The 16,371-nt window shown below is 46.8% G+C and overlaps 1 protein-coding gene across 2 annotated transcripts in view; it reads left to right on the top strand.

Moving 5' to 3' along the window:
* The window catches only part of si:ch211-186j3.6 (neural-cadherin), a 146,067-nt gene that overhangs the window by 91,903 nt on the left and 37,793 nt on the right, over positions 1 to 16,371 (top strand). For both annotated transcript variants that reach the window (XR_004775435.1, XM_035521097.1), the window contains exons 19-22: positions 2,874 to 2,967; positions 4,249 to 4,433; positions 7,568 to 7,794; positions 12,629 to 12,906. Coding sequence is in view for 1 of the 2 variants with exons in the window: in XM_035521097.1 (XP_035376990.1) it covers positions 2,874 to 2,967; positions 4,249 to 4,433; positions 7,568 to 7,794; positions 12,629 to 12,906 (784 nt within the window). In the remaining variant the exon portion in view is untranslated. The remainder of the gene's footprint in view (positions 1 to 2,873; positions 2,968 to 4,248; positions 4,434 to 7,567; positions 7,795 to 12,628; positions 12,907 to 16,371) is intronic.

Genomic DNA, 16,371 nt, shown 5'->3' with positions numbered 1-16,371 from the left:
CCGAACAGAAATTTGCTGTGGCAGTTCCTGAGTGTTCAATGCTTTCTTATAGAATGATGGGTGGAGATGGAAGGATGATAAAGATTCAAATCTGCCAAGTTTTACTGAACAAGGCAGATTTAAGATCCTAATAGTTGAAAAAAAAATCTGTAGTCAGAAGCAAATATGCCAGTGGCACTGAGAATCCAGTCTTGTAATATTTCCACCAGGCTGTACAAACAAGAAGTCTTTTGCTCTAGATGGATGAACCACCATGTTTACTGATGAAGGCCAGTGGCCAGGGTTAGTTTCTGAAGACAGGTGTGCCAGTGTACCATTGTGCCCAGATAGTTTGAAAAAGCTAATTCATTTTGCCCTATCTGAACTTGGTTAGCAAGCTGAACTTGAGTTAGAAAGCTAGTAACCCTGAATGACGTGATTTGTTAATCATTATCACAGTATTGGCCTTTGTAATACTGATAACACAGAAGTTTGTTATATCCACGCAGGCGTCTAATATTTTTTGTGGTGGGCAGTAATCATCCTGTCCAATTTCAGATATTCCTGCTGAAGTTTCTGTGCACATATTGATGAATTGGGACATTTGCATGATTCAACAAATTATTTTGGTCAAACATCACAAGCAAATCTAGAACCATGTCATATCAAAGGGGACTGTGTGTTTAATATATATTTATGTTTTGTAAATTTGAAGGACACTCTTATCTAGATCAACTTAAAATTTCAAGGTAGGCAAATGGAGGAGTCTTGCTCAAGGACTCTTTTTGGGATGGCATAGAGCATCACCACCAGTAGTGGCAGCACTGTTACCCACTACTTTTCTTTACTCTATTACCTGTTCAGGAGTTTGTTTGTTTTTTAAATTGCACTACACCGAGCGAAATTTGTGTTTTACTTTCCTTGTAATACGTTTGACATTATAACAAAGTAGATCATATATCATTGGATATTCATAAGAACATCACATTAGTTACTGGTTATGAACTATGTTGAAGAGATACTTCTGGCAAAAGTTGGAATTTCTGGCAAACTTCTGGCAAATCTACCCAACAGCAAGACATGAGCTTGAAAGCACCTCCGACAGACCCTATTGAAAATACATGGCTGCCAAATTGAATGATGCTTCCAGTAGTTATTATGTGTGTGTATGTGTGAACACACAGCCCTAGTTAAACCTTTAAATTGATATCGTTTAGTTTGCTTCAGTAGAAGAACATTTTGTATCTTATATTATTCAGGGACAGACAACAATTCATAGAGGATAGCACTTTCCACTGATCTATTAAACTAAGTTATTGGAAGGAAAACAATTGAGAATCATGACTTTCATCTTTTGTGAATTTCTATTGGGGTATTTAGTTTTGCCTAGTCTTGCATTGTCAGTCTCTCAAGAGTCTAGTGCCTTTCACCAGTTACTGTAGCCAAGAACCACCTACTATTGCAGGACAAGAAATTCGACTGACTTGCAAAACATCCAATCACAAGCTTGCTATTTTTGCACAATGCATAGAAAGAAGCAATCTTGAAAATGGAATAGTGGCATAAACAGGCCCTTGGGAAACAGCAATTGGCAGTCCAATATTGTGTTCATGGTAAATGTCAGTACCTCTCTCCACGTTAGTTCAAAATATTAATCTTAAGTGTAGCCCATCAGAATTTAACTGGCAGAATCCTGAAAATGTGGCCATCTTAACACTGTCATGCAACGCTTGCCCCCACGAGTCACGGGGTTATGACCCACCGCATGCAGGGGGAACCACATTTGTTTGTGGCCACACCCTCCATAAGGACACACCTGCATGGGGTTAATCGTTACGTGTTTGTCTGTTTATTTTAAACCACAGTTAGTGTGTGCCTCGGTGTGGGTCATTGTTGATGTCGTTGTAGATGTGAATGTAGTTAATGTTTTGTAGACTCACTGTTAATGTTTCTTAGCTTTTGTCAGTGTTATTAATGTTCATGTTGTAAATGTGAGAATGTTCACCATTTGTGTTTTGTGTGAGTGCCAACGTTGTCTTGTATGTTCTATGTTATTAAATGTCTCTAAAAGTTGAAGGGATCTGTGCGTCCTGCTCCGCGTCCTGTGGCACTCAGGCAAAGATCACAAACGCGCTATACATAGCAGACTTTCCATCTATGTGTGGGCAGATCGTCTGGGGCTGAGACTAGGTTATCACATGTAGAAAGATCTTAGATATTTCCTACTCCATTTCTACATCCTAACTTGTTTAATGTAGCTGATAGCTAAGGTTACACATTAAATGTAACATGTTGAAAGTTCTGTTTAGATTTTGTTGGAATATGTTAGCAACATTTTTCATTGCATAATGGAGGTAAAATGCAAAACGTTGCACTGGCTTAGCTGTTTTAGTCTAAAGAATTGGAAACAAATGGGCCAAAGTTATTTATCTCCCCGACATAAATAGTAGCAACAACACAGTGTGTGCCCATGCCTGCTATATTGCTTCGTATTAATTGGTTGCAGAAAGTACAGCTTGCCCTACTGAGACCAGGACAACAATCAAATGAAGACCAACCACCAGATCAGTCCCAGCACTGAACAAAGCTGACAGTGTAGTCCGGCTGAGGAGAAATTAGATAGTTATAGACATGTCGCTTACCTGCAAAGGAGGAAACGCAGCTGTGCGATTCAGAAACTCCTATTGTTTCCCAGTACCTATAGCAAAGCATACCAGTAACTCACTGTCTCTCTCATTAATCATTTAACCTAGGTCTAAAAATGTTAATGCAACTCAGTGCAGATGAGGGTTCAGTTCTAGAAGTCACTGTTTCTTTCTTTGTCTAATATGTGCGCGCCCACACATGCAGATATGCACTCCCATGCACTCTGACTGTATTTTTAACACCCACAGGGAGGATGCCAACGACTGTTCTGGGGAAGGTGTATGCTCCAGATCCTGATGACTGGGACAACAAAACATATTCCTTCGAGGGACATGCTCCTAAGTAAAAGCTCCCCTCTCTCCTCTTCTTACTCCTCACACATTTTTTCACCTTGCCATCTTTTCTTTTTTAATTTCTTTTCTTGCCTCTCTCTTTCTTGGTTCTCTCTTTTTCTCTCGCTCTTTCTCGGTCCCTCTCTCTCCCACCCCCACCTCCCTGGTTCTTCATCTTAGTTGGGCGCGATTGTAAAGCGTGATGAAGAGAGAAATCTGATAGGCCCCCATCCTTCAGAACCCTCTAAAGCTTAAACAGCGTGACTGTTCTGACTCCGTCAGATGAAAACCTGCACTTGAGAATGGGGGAAAACTCAGTTTAACACGTTCATATATCTTCAAATTTTATATCCATTTAAAATATAATCATAGGTTTGTGCATTTGAGCTGAAAGCGAGTAGACCTTAAAATCCCTCGTGTGTTTAATGACTCTGTGCGGGTGTTTTTTGAAGTTTGGTTCGGAGTTTGAATGCCAGGTTAAGGTTACATTTTAAAAACTAACCCCACTCTTATCAGGAGATAAGCGGGGCCCTGTATTTGAAATCAGCACATCTTAGCTGCTTTTTGGACACTGGTTATCAGGCCTGTTAATTAAAGATGAAGGAAGCTTCTTACATAGCCGTTGCTTTCTGGCTTTCATTTCTCCACCTCTGGAACTTTCCATCCTTTCCTCTATCCTGTCTCATATCTCAGATTTCATGCTGTTCTATTTAATGACCTCTCATCTAATTTAAAGTGACATCTCATTTAGTCTGAATATGCACCCTTCAGAGTTGCATCTAAGGGCATTTGAATTAAATGACATTTTTTTGTTAATACTGAAACTTGGTTTGTTATCAGTTAAATGATTTTTGAAATGACCACGTTCATCATTATAGAACTGGCTGCATGATTTAGCATTCAAACTGTATCTTATTTTATCTCAGTGTAGATTTAGATTTTATTGACCACTCTGCATCAACAGTTTAACATCATAGTTTTAATTACATTTTTTAAAATTAAAAAATAAATTAATAAATTATATATATATAAAATATATATTTTAATTTATATATTTGTTTTTTAGACACATGATCAGTGATCACAGAAATACATTCTGATCCTTTACAGTTTAATAAAGATTTTTTATACCTAAATACTTGTTGATTAACATGTAAATTAAGGGCATTTCTTGCAGATGTGTGTTGCGGCCGTAGCTCATGAAGGTGTGGGAGCAGGCTGCTCGCGTGCAGGGTGCTGATTGCTCAGTAACAGGAACAGCTGTGATGCATTCCTCTCCCTCTGTCCGCAGTCACTTCCTCCTGAACAAGCGCACGGGCTTCCTGGTCATCAAGGAGATTGCCCCGCCTGGCGTGTACGACTTCAGGGTGCGTGTGGCAGACGGAGAGTGGCCGGATGCCGTCTCCACCGTGAGCGTGCACGTGCGGGAGCTGCGCGATGATGTCATCCATAACTCCGCCTCCCTTCGCTTTGCAGGTAAAACCCTGTCTTGCTGGCTTTGGCCTCGTATGTCGCTGGGTTTGGGTCTAGCAGCATTAAGAGAAGTGCCGCTGTTGTTGTACTTCCAGTCCTGTGTGTTTGAACAACTTTAAGTTCAACAATTAGCCATCACAGTGAACAAAGCCAAAGTTTGGTCCCACTCCTGCAGACTTACTCTTTTTGGCAGTGCAAGGATCCCTTGAGCCGTGACAATAAGCTTACTGATGATAATACGCAAAATCTGCAGATTAGCCTGTTTTAATTGTAAATCGTGTGTGCCCTAATTCGATTTCGAGGGGCATTAAAGGCAAATTTCATAAGCTTGGAGGAGAGCTGACATAAGTTGCTCTAAGATGACGGCACCAAGCTGCCGTAATGATGCTAGTTAAAGGTTTAGCCGTCGTGATGTTACTGCTGGCCCTGCCTCACCCTGCCGTGATGGAGCCAGGCATGGGGGTGGGGGGCTTTGCGTCCTTCAGCATTTGAGCAGATGACAGAGCATTTCCCAAAGAGGAGGGACCTCTGAAATTAGGTTATGGCTGAGGTTACGGTCTGAGGGTTATTAAATTGAACAGCAAAATAAAGTAGGAGGTGACAAAAGTGTCATAACCCATATAAACTGATCAAAGGATTTCAGGATGGATCTCCTGTACGACTGAGTGATGTAGGCATGGAACACGACAGCTCCACTGTTGTGTTTGTGTGTGTGTGTGTGTGTGTGTGTGTGTGTGTGTGTGTGTGTGTGCTTGCTTTGCTCTTCCGAAAGTCTTCTAGCATTTAATTTTCCATCATTTTATTGGATTTTGCGAGACGTGTTTAATTTATGCCTACAGAAAGTTTTGTTCAAGTTTGAAATTTAAACCTTTTGGGCTATTTAATCTAAATTTGTTCTCTGATCTTGTGTTATTAACTGACTCAGCTTTAAAACTAACATTAAATATCTGCAAGCGCATGATGTTTGTTGCATCTCCCAGTGAAGTCCAGATCATGTCTAGATCATGACACTTTTCAGTTCTGGAAAGCAGCCACTCCTTTTTAATGGGAATCCTGACTTTTCTAACCTTTTTAAAGTGTCGCTGGTTTTCATTGGTAAACAAACATTGCTCCGTGCCAGTGTTTAGTCCCGGGTGACAGTGTTGACATGTTGACATCTGTCCATCCTCAAGATGTGCCACTAGTCTGGTTTCAGGCGAACGGCGAATGAATGAGTGAATGTCTCCCTGGTCCCTGAGCCCAATTCACACACTCACATTTAATCCTGGTGGGGAGAGTGACGCAAGCAACCCTCCTCCCCCAATCAAGGTACAACTTGCAGCCTCCTTGACATTTGAAATCCCATTTCAAGATCAAAGGAGCCAGAAAGGCCCTTTTTAATTCTGCTTTGCAGATCTTAAGGCTTATTGTGTGTAAAACTTGCTGTGGAATTGATTGAAAGGTGAAATACAGGATGCAGATTTAGTCTCTGAAGCCCCCACATTGGCTGGTAAAGATGAGTGAGAGTACAAAAGCGTTCACACACACACACACACACACACACACACACACACACACACTCACACACCTACTGATGGTACCAACTTGGGCCTTCAACCTTCTATCGCCCTCTTTCGTTACATGCATACATACTGCTTTCTGCACATTCACTAGCATATGAGCCATAAAAAGCCCTTGGCTCTTTGGCACAGAATTTCTGAGCCAAATAGCCCCTTATCAAGCTGTGGGTTTATCTTTGAAAAAAATGCAAAATGTCTCATCGTCTCTGATTCTCATCTCTGTGGATCACCCGCAATTTTGACCTACACTTGGACTGTGCGTGATCAATAAAAAGAGAAATTGGGAAAATACGTGTGCTGGGATTAGCACTCAGAGTCTTGCTCTTTCTCAAGGTCTTATTGACTGCCCCTCTGTCATCACTGCCCACTGAGACACTGCAGCTCCCATTCCTCTTAAAGCTGCTCTGAATAGTAAATTCATTCCTGCATGTGCGTGTGTGCGAGTGCACGTGCCTCTATGAATTTGTGAATATTCTCATGTAGCCATTGCAGGCTTGACTTACGCATACTTGCAAAGGGCACGTAGTTGCTGGCTTTCCATCCTGCCCCGGCACCCCCACCCCACAGATTTCAGTGGGCATTCACCCTCGCTTCTGCAGGCGTGAGACCCAGCAGGCTGAGGCTCTAAGGTTTCCCACCATGCTGCTTAGCTCAGGTGAGCTACTATGCTGAGGTCAAAGCCTGCCACTGGAGGAGGAATTTAGAGTCATGAAGTAAGGGAAGTGAGACACACACTCTCTATCTCTCCCACCAACACGCACACACATATGAACACGCAAGCCTGCCATCGGTCATTCACATGGGGCCCACTTGAGATGCAGACTAATAACCCCCTAAAGGAGCACGTCCGTGAGCAGTGTTGCGCGCGCACATGCGGGGAAACGCTCAGCGGCTTGCTGCAAACCCACAGCCATGTGCAGTACATTACGTTCCATTTCCAGTGCAGCTGACGCTGTCCTCGGATCTCTGAATCTCCAGATCTTCCAACATCTCCTCGCTTCTGTGCGCCATGTAGTGTGAGCCATAATCCAAGAAGCCTCCACCTTACGGTCAGCAAATGGTCCCAAGTTAGACTCACCCCACATGAACCCCACATGCTTCTATCAACCCTACCGCATCCCATCATCCCAGTTGAAAGTCCTCTGGTTTTGGGGCAGAACCTGGTGCTCCTTTAACCCTCACACCTGCACAGCAAATGGATGTGGATCCGGAACAGCATTTAATGAAAAGTTTAACGTGTCTCATCGGCCATGACGCGCCATCAGATGAGCTGTCACCATGATGACAGTGGACGTGCGAGGCTTTGACACGTCCTGTCAGCCGGAGTTTGAAGGTGCGGCTGTTGCGTGTGCTAACTCTGCTTAGCCACAGCAGGATACATTTTTCATGAGCACCCCCCCACCGGTGTCCGACCCCTGACTGGAAAACCGGACTTTCATTTGGCAGCGTTCATGGGGCCTTTGCGCTGACATCGTGCTGTGATAACAACAAACACTCTTCCAGGAATGAGGATGAACTGAAGGAAAGAGAAGCTGTCAGTCTTGATTTGTGTGTGTGTGTGTGTTTGTTTTCCCAAAGATATCACTGCTAAGGAGTTCATGGAACAGCGAGGGGGTATTCGCAGTAGGTATGAGCTGCTGAGAGACTTCCTGTCTGAGATGCTCTCCGTGGGGACAGACGACGTGAACGTCTTCAGCCTGGTGGAGGTGCGGGACAGGACCCTGGATGTGCGCTTCAATGTGCACGGCTCCCTCTTCCTGCGGCCAGAGAGGCTGCACGGATACCTCGCCGCTCATAAACAGAAGGTGAGGCCTTTTTTTGTCCATGCCCTCATTATGTGTGGACGTGCTTCATGAACTGATTAGAGCTTGATATTATACATGCAGAATATGGTGGAAACTAATTATATTGTGCCCGCTTGACTCTTCTCATGACTTCTTTGAATTCCCCAGGATCCTTTTTTTTTTCTTACAAGCTCTGTTTGCGCGGTGCCTAATTGCTGCTGCCATCGGCACGTTATGGGCTAGTCTTCCACATTAGCACACGAACAAGCACGTGGAGCGCCAAAAGTCAGAAATGCAGAAATGCTGCTGCCTTCTACACCCAGCTAGACATCATCTCTGTCGCCCTCACCTACAGATTAGCAGGTACACAACGCTGACCGTGGCCCCGCGAGAAGTCCTGTCTGCTTCTTCAGTCCAATTAGACATAAAAGTCTGCTTTCCAGCCTGAAGGGAGTTAACGGAGCGAGAGGCGGTTTAGGGGGTTAGAGGGGGTGGCTGGAAAGAGGTGTGGAAGGGTAGGAGAGGGGTTGTTGAGGGCCACTTTATGAGGGCGGTTTATGGGCGGTGAAGGGGTGAGGCTTCATCTGAATCTGCCCAGGACTCAGAGGGACGACGTTGCGTGGAGTGTCGCGAGGCAGGTGGGCAGTGGCCAGCGGAGGCAGCAGTGGTGAGTGAGGGAAGGAGTATGGGAGAGGGATTAGGAGGAAGAGCAGAGAATCGAGGGTTATTAATGTTTGGAGTTCTAATACCATAGAGAGGGCTGTCCTTGGTTCGCTCTCATTCCCCCACTGCTAGTTCTTTTTTCATTACTCAGAGCTGAACGTTTGGGCCGAAGAACTGAGAGCATTAACCCGGGTCGACGCGTTCATATGGGACACATGCCTCGCTCCACCTGTAGTAATTGGAGAAATGGAAACCAGCTGAAACTTTTTAAAACTGTGTTCAGGAGAGTGAAAATTTGTTTTATGTAGAAGATGGGTGCTGCGAGCGATCCATCTTGCTTGTATTCGCTTGGTAGCGTTAAATGAAAAGGAGAGATCTGGATTTGAGGCAACCGATTCAGTGTGCGGATCTGGATGCACATTACCCAAGCCTCCCAGAATCTCATGTAATTGCGTCGCTCTATTTTTGGCCCTTGTCTGTTTGTCAGACACATGAAGTAGGGCATGATATAAGCTCAGAGTGGATGACGAGAGGGAGCAAGAAACGAAGGGAGGACCTTGTGTCTGTCACTTTTAAATGATGCCTCTTCCAGGATCTGTGATAGACTAATGGCCTCCCATTACACTCCCTCTCTCATTCTCACTCTCTCCACCCTGCCACATCTCCCTGCCTCCCCTTTCCCTCCTGCTCCACTCTCCGACTTTGAGCGGCCTAGAATTCCCTCATGGCCTTCTGGTATAAAGGAAGCATGTCACTCTTATCCCTGGGGCTTCATCCCACCGTCCTTCCTGCTTAACCCCGTCCTATCGACCCGCGCGCACGCACACACATGCACTCATAACACCTCTCTCCCAAGAGGCAGTGCAAACGTGCATGCTCGCATCTGGAAAGGGGAACACCCCTCCCGCCCGCGTGGAACTCGGGAGCCTCGATGAAAGACGCTGAGAGCGAATCCGTGAAAAATGCAGGCAACCAAGGGAGAGAATGCCACGCGTGTAGCGGGGAGCTTGTTAACCGTTGCACTTGTAAGTGGCAGGATGCGAACACAATTGCAGCTGATGAGGTGTTAGAAGATGGGTGGGGTTTTGTTGGGAAGTACGGCTGGCTTCCTTCTTGCCTTCTTCACATTTGAGGTGTTTACTCCAGCACAGAAGACCGGCTTCTCAGGCTGGAATGTGATAGACCATAAGGGTCTCTTCGGAGCAAAATCCCGTTGCCAGAAATCAAGCCAGAGGGGCCGTCGCATTCCCGCCAGCCCGCTGGTGGCCCAGTCCTCATTCACAATCTCCTCATGGCTCCGCACGTGTAGATACAACCATGAGAAACGGTGGCGAGACACAATGCCAACTGGGGCCATCACCTTCACTGTGGCCTTTTCCTCCCGAGACACCTGTCACTCGGAAAGTCCATCAGCAGAGAGAGCAATTATGCAGTAGAAGAAAAAGAGCAGAGCGTTTTCTGCCCACGGGGAAGACGCCTGTCCGTTGTTGTTGTTGTTGTTTTGCCGTGTTTGGTTTTTTAGATGTGTTCTTATGTTGTCTTTGTGCACTCCACATGGCTGAGTGTCGTCCTTCTAAATGGCGCACCTGTTGCTCATTAAGAGAGACGTTATTACAGCGGCTCCAGCGGGAAGGTGAGGGAAGAGCTAACAGAGAGAGGAGAAAAGTAGCATGTGTGACTTTGTGCTCCAATTCTGGGAGTATGTTCTCTGTCTCTGTGCCAGGGAGCAATCTCTTTTCCTCTCTATCTCTCTCTCTCTCTCTATCTCTCTCTCTGTCTTACTCCCGCTCTCTGTGACTCATTCTTCTCTCCTTGCCGTTCTGACTCCGGCTCCCTCGAATGCACTGTGCTTAGTACAACGCATGTCACCTTCAGACATTCTGATCAAGCGCCCAGTCCTACCTGAAGGATTCTTTCTTTTGGAGGGAAGTGAGAGAAAAGAGAGAGAAAGAAAAGCACACCCACTCCCTTCCTTTCTTCCTTTCTGTGAGACATGGATCTCGTTCACCTGTTCTGCATATCTCCAGGGTGTCCTTGTGTGCTGCCACACTGCCACTGTGCCCTCGGGGAATTGTGGGTATTGTAGTCCTGGTCCCCAGGGGTCCATAAAAAGCACACTGTTTGGAAATGAGCTGACAATGGTACGGAGCAGGAAAGCAGGCTCACGCTGCAGTGCCCCCTCCGCTCGGCATGTACGGGGACAGCCAGAGGAGAGGGAGTGAGAGAGACTGACAGAGAGAGACAGAAAGTACAAGAAAAAGAATGACAGAGCCAGCAAGGATGATTAGATTTTGCTTCCACTAGCTACAGGGCATATGCAGATCCCCAGCTCCCACGCAAGGACTTCCATTACACAGCCGTGCATGGTGATTGAGGTGGGAGGGTTGGGGGGGGTTTGAGTGCTGATAAAATGATGCCCTCTTTTGCAGGAGTTAACCTCCCAGGTAATCCGTGCAAATCGCCTCCGTGGCAGTTACTAGCACATGAAAGCGGTGAAAGCCCCGGCACAAAGGGAGGGGCGGGGCGGGGCGGGGCTGTGGGCTGGGGCTGTGGGCTGTGGCTGTGGGGTGGGGCTGTGGGCTGTGGGCTGTGGGGCTGTGGGCTGTGGGCTGTGTGCTGTGGGCTGTGGGCTGTGGGCTGTGGCTGTGGGGTGGGGCTGTGGGCTGTGGGCTGGGGCTGTGGGCTGTGGGGTGGGGTGGGCTGTGGGCTGTGGGGTGGGGTGGAGCTGTGGGCTGTGGCTGTGGGCTGTGGCTGTGGGGTGGGGCTGTGGGGCTGTGGGCTGGGGCTGTGGGGTGGGGTGGAGCTGTGGGCTGTGGCTGTGGGCTGAGGCTGTGGGGTGGGGCTGTGGGGCTGTGGGCTGGGGCTGTGGGCTGTGGCTGTGGGGTGGGGCTGTGGGGCTGTGGGCTGGGGCTGTGGGGTGGGGCTGTGGCTGTGGGCTGGGGCTGTGAGGTGGGGCTATGGGCTGGGGCTGTGGGCTGTGGGGTGGGCTGTGGCTGTGGGCTGTGGCTGTGGGCTTGGGCTGTAGGCTGGGGCTGTGAGGTAGGGACAGCGAGCAGACCACGCTGCATGTCATTGGATGTGCGATGTGCAGACTGATGTGAACAGATGTGGATCTGTAGGTCCTTCCGCACTGTATCTATAGTAGAATCAGTGCTTTATACAAAGCTCTAAACATAAAGGTTTAGATAAATAATGCATTGCCGCCTAGAGCAGAGGCCAGGAAAGATAGAGAAAGAGAGTTAGTTAGATTGTGTCTAGACTCACCCGGGAAGGATGAACTATGTTATGTGTTTCAAAACCCAGTTTGTCTGCCAGGGCAGAGCGGGATGGGGGGGGTGGGTGGGGGGAGGCTGTGGCCACCATGTCTGCCATACGGTCCCAGCAGTGACATTGGCAGTCAACCCACACCAGTTGACCTTATGACCCACTGTTGAGGTTCCGCCCTTCTCTGGCAACATCATTAAAGCAAATGGCCTTGAGATAATGTTTCAGGCAGACCGTGGGGTTTATATCCCTTTCAAAGGTACAAGCCCACCTCATCCCTCTTTTTCTTTCCCCTCCCACATCCGTGTCTCTTCCCTAACATTACCATTTCTCTTTTGGTCTCTTCCTCTCTTTCCTTATCTTTCCCTCCCTCTTTGCTTCACCTTCAGTCACTCCACATCTCCGGAGGGAAGTTTGATAGCAGTCTGATAGGTTGCCTGTGCTGCAGCTACTCTTCTGCTTGCTGTTGAGGGAAGAAAGCGAAAACACTGTTGAATGGGAGAGTGTAGGTTTGGCATTTTATGCCTTTGGAAAAAGTGTAGGTTGGGAGAGGCTTTGTAGTGGTCAGTGTAGCAGGAGATGGAGCGGAGTATACAGCAGTTTATGAAGTATCTGAGAGAGGATTAGGAAATGGGGGATGGTTTTAGGTTGTTGTTTTGCTCTGTATGCTAATGTGGGGTCACAGAGCCTCTTTCAATTTCGTTTCTTATTCCTTGTTCTTTCCAGGTGCCTGATTTCCAGTCAGTGGGCTTTGACAGAGAATTATGCTCTAGAATATTTTTCATTGTTTAATGGATGCTCAGTTTGTGTCCTTCACCCACATCTCTAGGGCTCGCTTTTTTTTTTTTCTGTCTCTCACTCTCTCTTTTATAACTTTTTATCTCTCTGTCTCTCCTTTATCTGTCTCTCTCTCTTTCTCCATCCCCAGCTGCAGTCCTTCCTGCAGGTCAATGTCACCCAGGTGCACGTGGACGAGTGTGCGTCAACGCCCTGCGGAGGAGAGGCTGGCTGCACCACCCACCTGAGTGTCAGCGACAAGCCCACGGTGGTGGACTCGGGCAGCATGGCCCTAGTGTCAGTCACGCTGAAGGCCACGGCCGTGTGTGCCTGCTCGGCCAGAGAGCACCTCCACCAGGGCTGTTCCACTTACCCCCGTAACCCCTGCCACAACGGAGGAGTGTGTGTGGACACCCAGAGCGGATTCAGGTTAGTGGTGTGTGTGTGTGTGTGTGTGTGTGTGTGTGTGGTGTATATGAGCACACATGGTTGTGTGAATTTCGTGTTTGTGTGTACAAATACAGAAAAAGTGATTATAGCTTTTAGAATACTTCAGCTAAATGATATTATAATATGCACTCAGTGATTTCCAGTGACTGAAACTCATGGCAATAAACAAACATTGTTGCTGAGAGACCTCTGCTACCTAGAAATGGCATATTACTTAGAAGGATGTTTAGAATTCCAAGGAGATATTATGCTTATATCTAGAGGCAAGTTAGGTCATCAGCTTTGTATGTTTTTTAGATTAATAGAATTTATTCATGAAGTTGAAGAAAGAAGCCCAAGAGTACTTCCCTGAAGAGTAGCTTGAGGAATTCTTGCAAATTTGGCCCTGCTATGCCATTAGGGCTACAGAGTGAAGACACTGCAGCGGGGCTCCAGGCCTAGCAGTGCTCCCAGCCTGTGATAACAGAACTCCCAGCCTGTGATATCAGTACTTCCAGTCTATGCTAGCAGTGCTCCCAGCCTGTGATAACAGAACTCCCAGCCTGTGATATCAATACTTCCAGTCTATGCTAGCAGTGCTCTCAGCCTGTGATATCAATACTTCCAGTCTATGCTAGCAGTGCTCCCAGCCTGTGATAACAGAACTCCCAGCCTGTGATATTAATACTTCCAGTCTATGCTAGCAGTGCTCCCAGCCTGTGATATCAATACTTCCAGTCTATGCTAGCAGTGCTTCCAGCCTGTGATAACAGTACTCCCAGTGTGTGATAACAGTACTCCCAATCTATGCTAGCAGTGATCCCAGTCTGTGACAACAGTACTCCAAGCCTGTGCTAGCAGTGCTCCCAGCCTGTCATCACTCACGCATCAGGTGGCTCAGGCTATTTAAGGGTACGGCTAAACCCGACACCATCGCATCCCATTAAGTCTCCAGTTAGTGTGATGAAACTGTCTGAGCCCAGCAGAGCCTGCTTCCTCACTTCTCTGCCATGTAAACGGCTGCTTTGCGACCACCAAATGAATCGTGTGAACTTTCCAGATGGGCCTCAGCCACTATTTGTAAGTCTAATCTTCCTACCACCGAGAGTTCTGACAAACGTAAGCTGTGGCAGCCGTTTGTTCTTTGCTGTTTAATTGCCCGGCCGTGGAACGACTCTCAATTCTCCTCACGGAATAATAACAAGCAGGGAGGGCAGTCTATGCATGTTCTAGTATAGAAATGCCAGTTTAGCCCTGATCAACGTGTCTCCATACACACACACGTACACAGACGCACACACAAGCCACATCAACCATGCATCATGCCATGATTTGAGATGGATGCTAGAGAATGGCTACTGCATTCCCCTGTCTAGTCTGTTTGATTACTCAGTTGAGTACACAAAAAACAGAGAAAGAATTTTTTTTTAAAAGCTGCCAGTGGAATTCACGGGAAGAAACGTCTCTTTCTATATCCCTCAGCAATCTGGAGCGGCTGTTGCGTTCCACATCTTTTTCTCCTCTTTGTTCATACGGTGCTTTCTAAAAGACGCGCGCACGGCGCGTCTCAGAAAACCCATTCCAGCACATGTCATCGGCTGTGCGTTTTAATCACCCCTAAAAACGGCGAGAAGTTAATTTACTTCTCAGTAGTTTAATTAAAAGGAGCGAGCGAAGGCGTGGATGGTGGAGCGGCTGGATGGAGTGAGCGTGTAATGGGCACGGCCCCGGTGGGGGCCGCCGGCGCTTTGTGTGGCGAAACCCAGCGCTAATCCAGGCTTTCAGCCCTTCCTCTATATGTTATTGGCTTGTTGCGGATGAATTTAAATTGCTTTTATGGTGCCGCTACACCACGGCCACAAGCGAGCGCGCAAGGTGGTGTATCGAGGGCGGCTTAGATGGCGGCGGTGGAAGTCTGAGCAGTGCACCAAGGACTTCTCATGTGGCACAACATGGGAGCATGTTACAGTGCTATTGTTTTACATTTTTGGCAAAGTTATGGAATATTCTTAGCTGCAGTAATGTCCAAATGCAACTGTTAAAGCTCATTATGAACCCAACAGAACATGTCTGATTGCACTGTTCACAAACAAGGAACACTGCCAATCAGTAATGCTTGTTGTGAGGAATGATATCACAGTAGGTTTCTCTGAACATATTGTGCATGTCGTCAATGCTTTTAGAGCGCTGAGCATCTGCATGTTGCGTGAAAAAAAAAGGTTGAATTATAATGCATGTTTAATTAAAAAAAGTAGCGGCTGATTGAATGATAACATTATTTTACTTTATTTGTTTATTTGTTTGATTTTTCCTCCTGCTCATTGCTGAATATTGCATTTTTGTAAATGTTGAATTATAAAAAGAATAATTTTTAAATGTCTTTATTGTTTTCTTTTACATTGTGTTCAAACATAAACATTGTGCTACTTTATTGTGCATGGTGAAAGAATCTTCAGGACAATATTATTATGTTTTTGACAACTCTATACTAAACCATGTCAGTCCTTGTTGATTTTTGCATTTAAAGTCCCTCTAGTTTATGGGCAACTATCTGTAATTTCCAATTCCGTGTCGAGGCTATAACTCTGTCGATGTGAAGTCCCTGACTAGCTTTAAATGTGTAACCCCAGAAATCGACCCACTAAGGCCTGTGCTAATCTTTATTTAATCACAGGCTGCCTCCTTTGCTCTGCTCTTGTGTGCAGTAGCAAAGGGGTCCGGCTACACCAGCTTCAGGCTACGGGTCTCCAGAGGCCCAAAGGTTCCCTGGCAACCTCCAGAATAAAAAAGAATCACACTATTATGAGAGTCTGAGGGTAAACACACGCGTGCCTGACACACTATGAATCTTTTGAACTTCGGCCTTCCTCCTTTACAGCATTGGCTGTTTAACGGCGTTGACTTACTGTGCAGGCGCTTTTCTGAGGCTACACAGAACCGTATCACCCCCATGCCTGCGCTCTGCCGGCTGGCTCCCCCACGTAGTGCATGCAGCCCGTCACGGCAAGCACGGCGGACGGACTCGCGCTTCGCTCATCCACACTCTTTCAGTGCAAAGCCCCACGCATTCCAGATGACTGGGCTGAGTTCAGGAGATAGGTGGCAGAGGCTGTGAACGAACACCACAGCTCCTCACCGGGCACCGGCGCACAGGATTTGGGGAGTGGAGGGGAGGGAGATTACCACGGGGCTCTCAAAATCGAACAAATGGCATTGCTCATGCTGGGTGCGCAAGCAGGAAATGACCAAAACAGGACCGAGCCAAGAAAAACCAGGCCAGCAGGAGTACGATGACTGCATTCAGCACCAGCGGCGCTGGAATTAAGCCCTGCACTCAGTCAAGGAGACAACATGGACAGAGTGCTCTGATTTAGTCGCTGAGATTTTCTCAGTATCACAGAGGGGACTGTTCACTTTCTAAGCACCTGTTCCTCACACACTCACTTGAGTCTGTCACTCTTGTGA

Source organism: Electrophorus electricus, chromosome 21 (assembly GCF_013358815.1).
Source record: "Electrophorus electricus isolate fEleEle1 chromosome 21, fEleEle1.pri, whole genome shotgun sequence".
In the NCBI taxonomy this organism is placed as follows: domain Eukaryota; kingdom Metazoa; phylum Chordata; class Actinopteri; order Gymnotiformes; family Gymnotidae; genus Electrophorus; species Electrophorus electricus.
The sequence above is the reverse complement of the archived record's forward strand: the minus strand, read 5'-3'. Positions and strand labels throughout refer to the sequence as shown.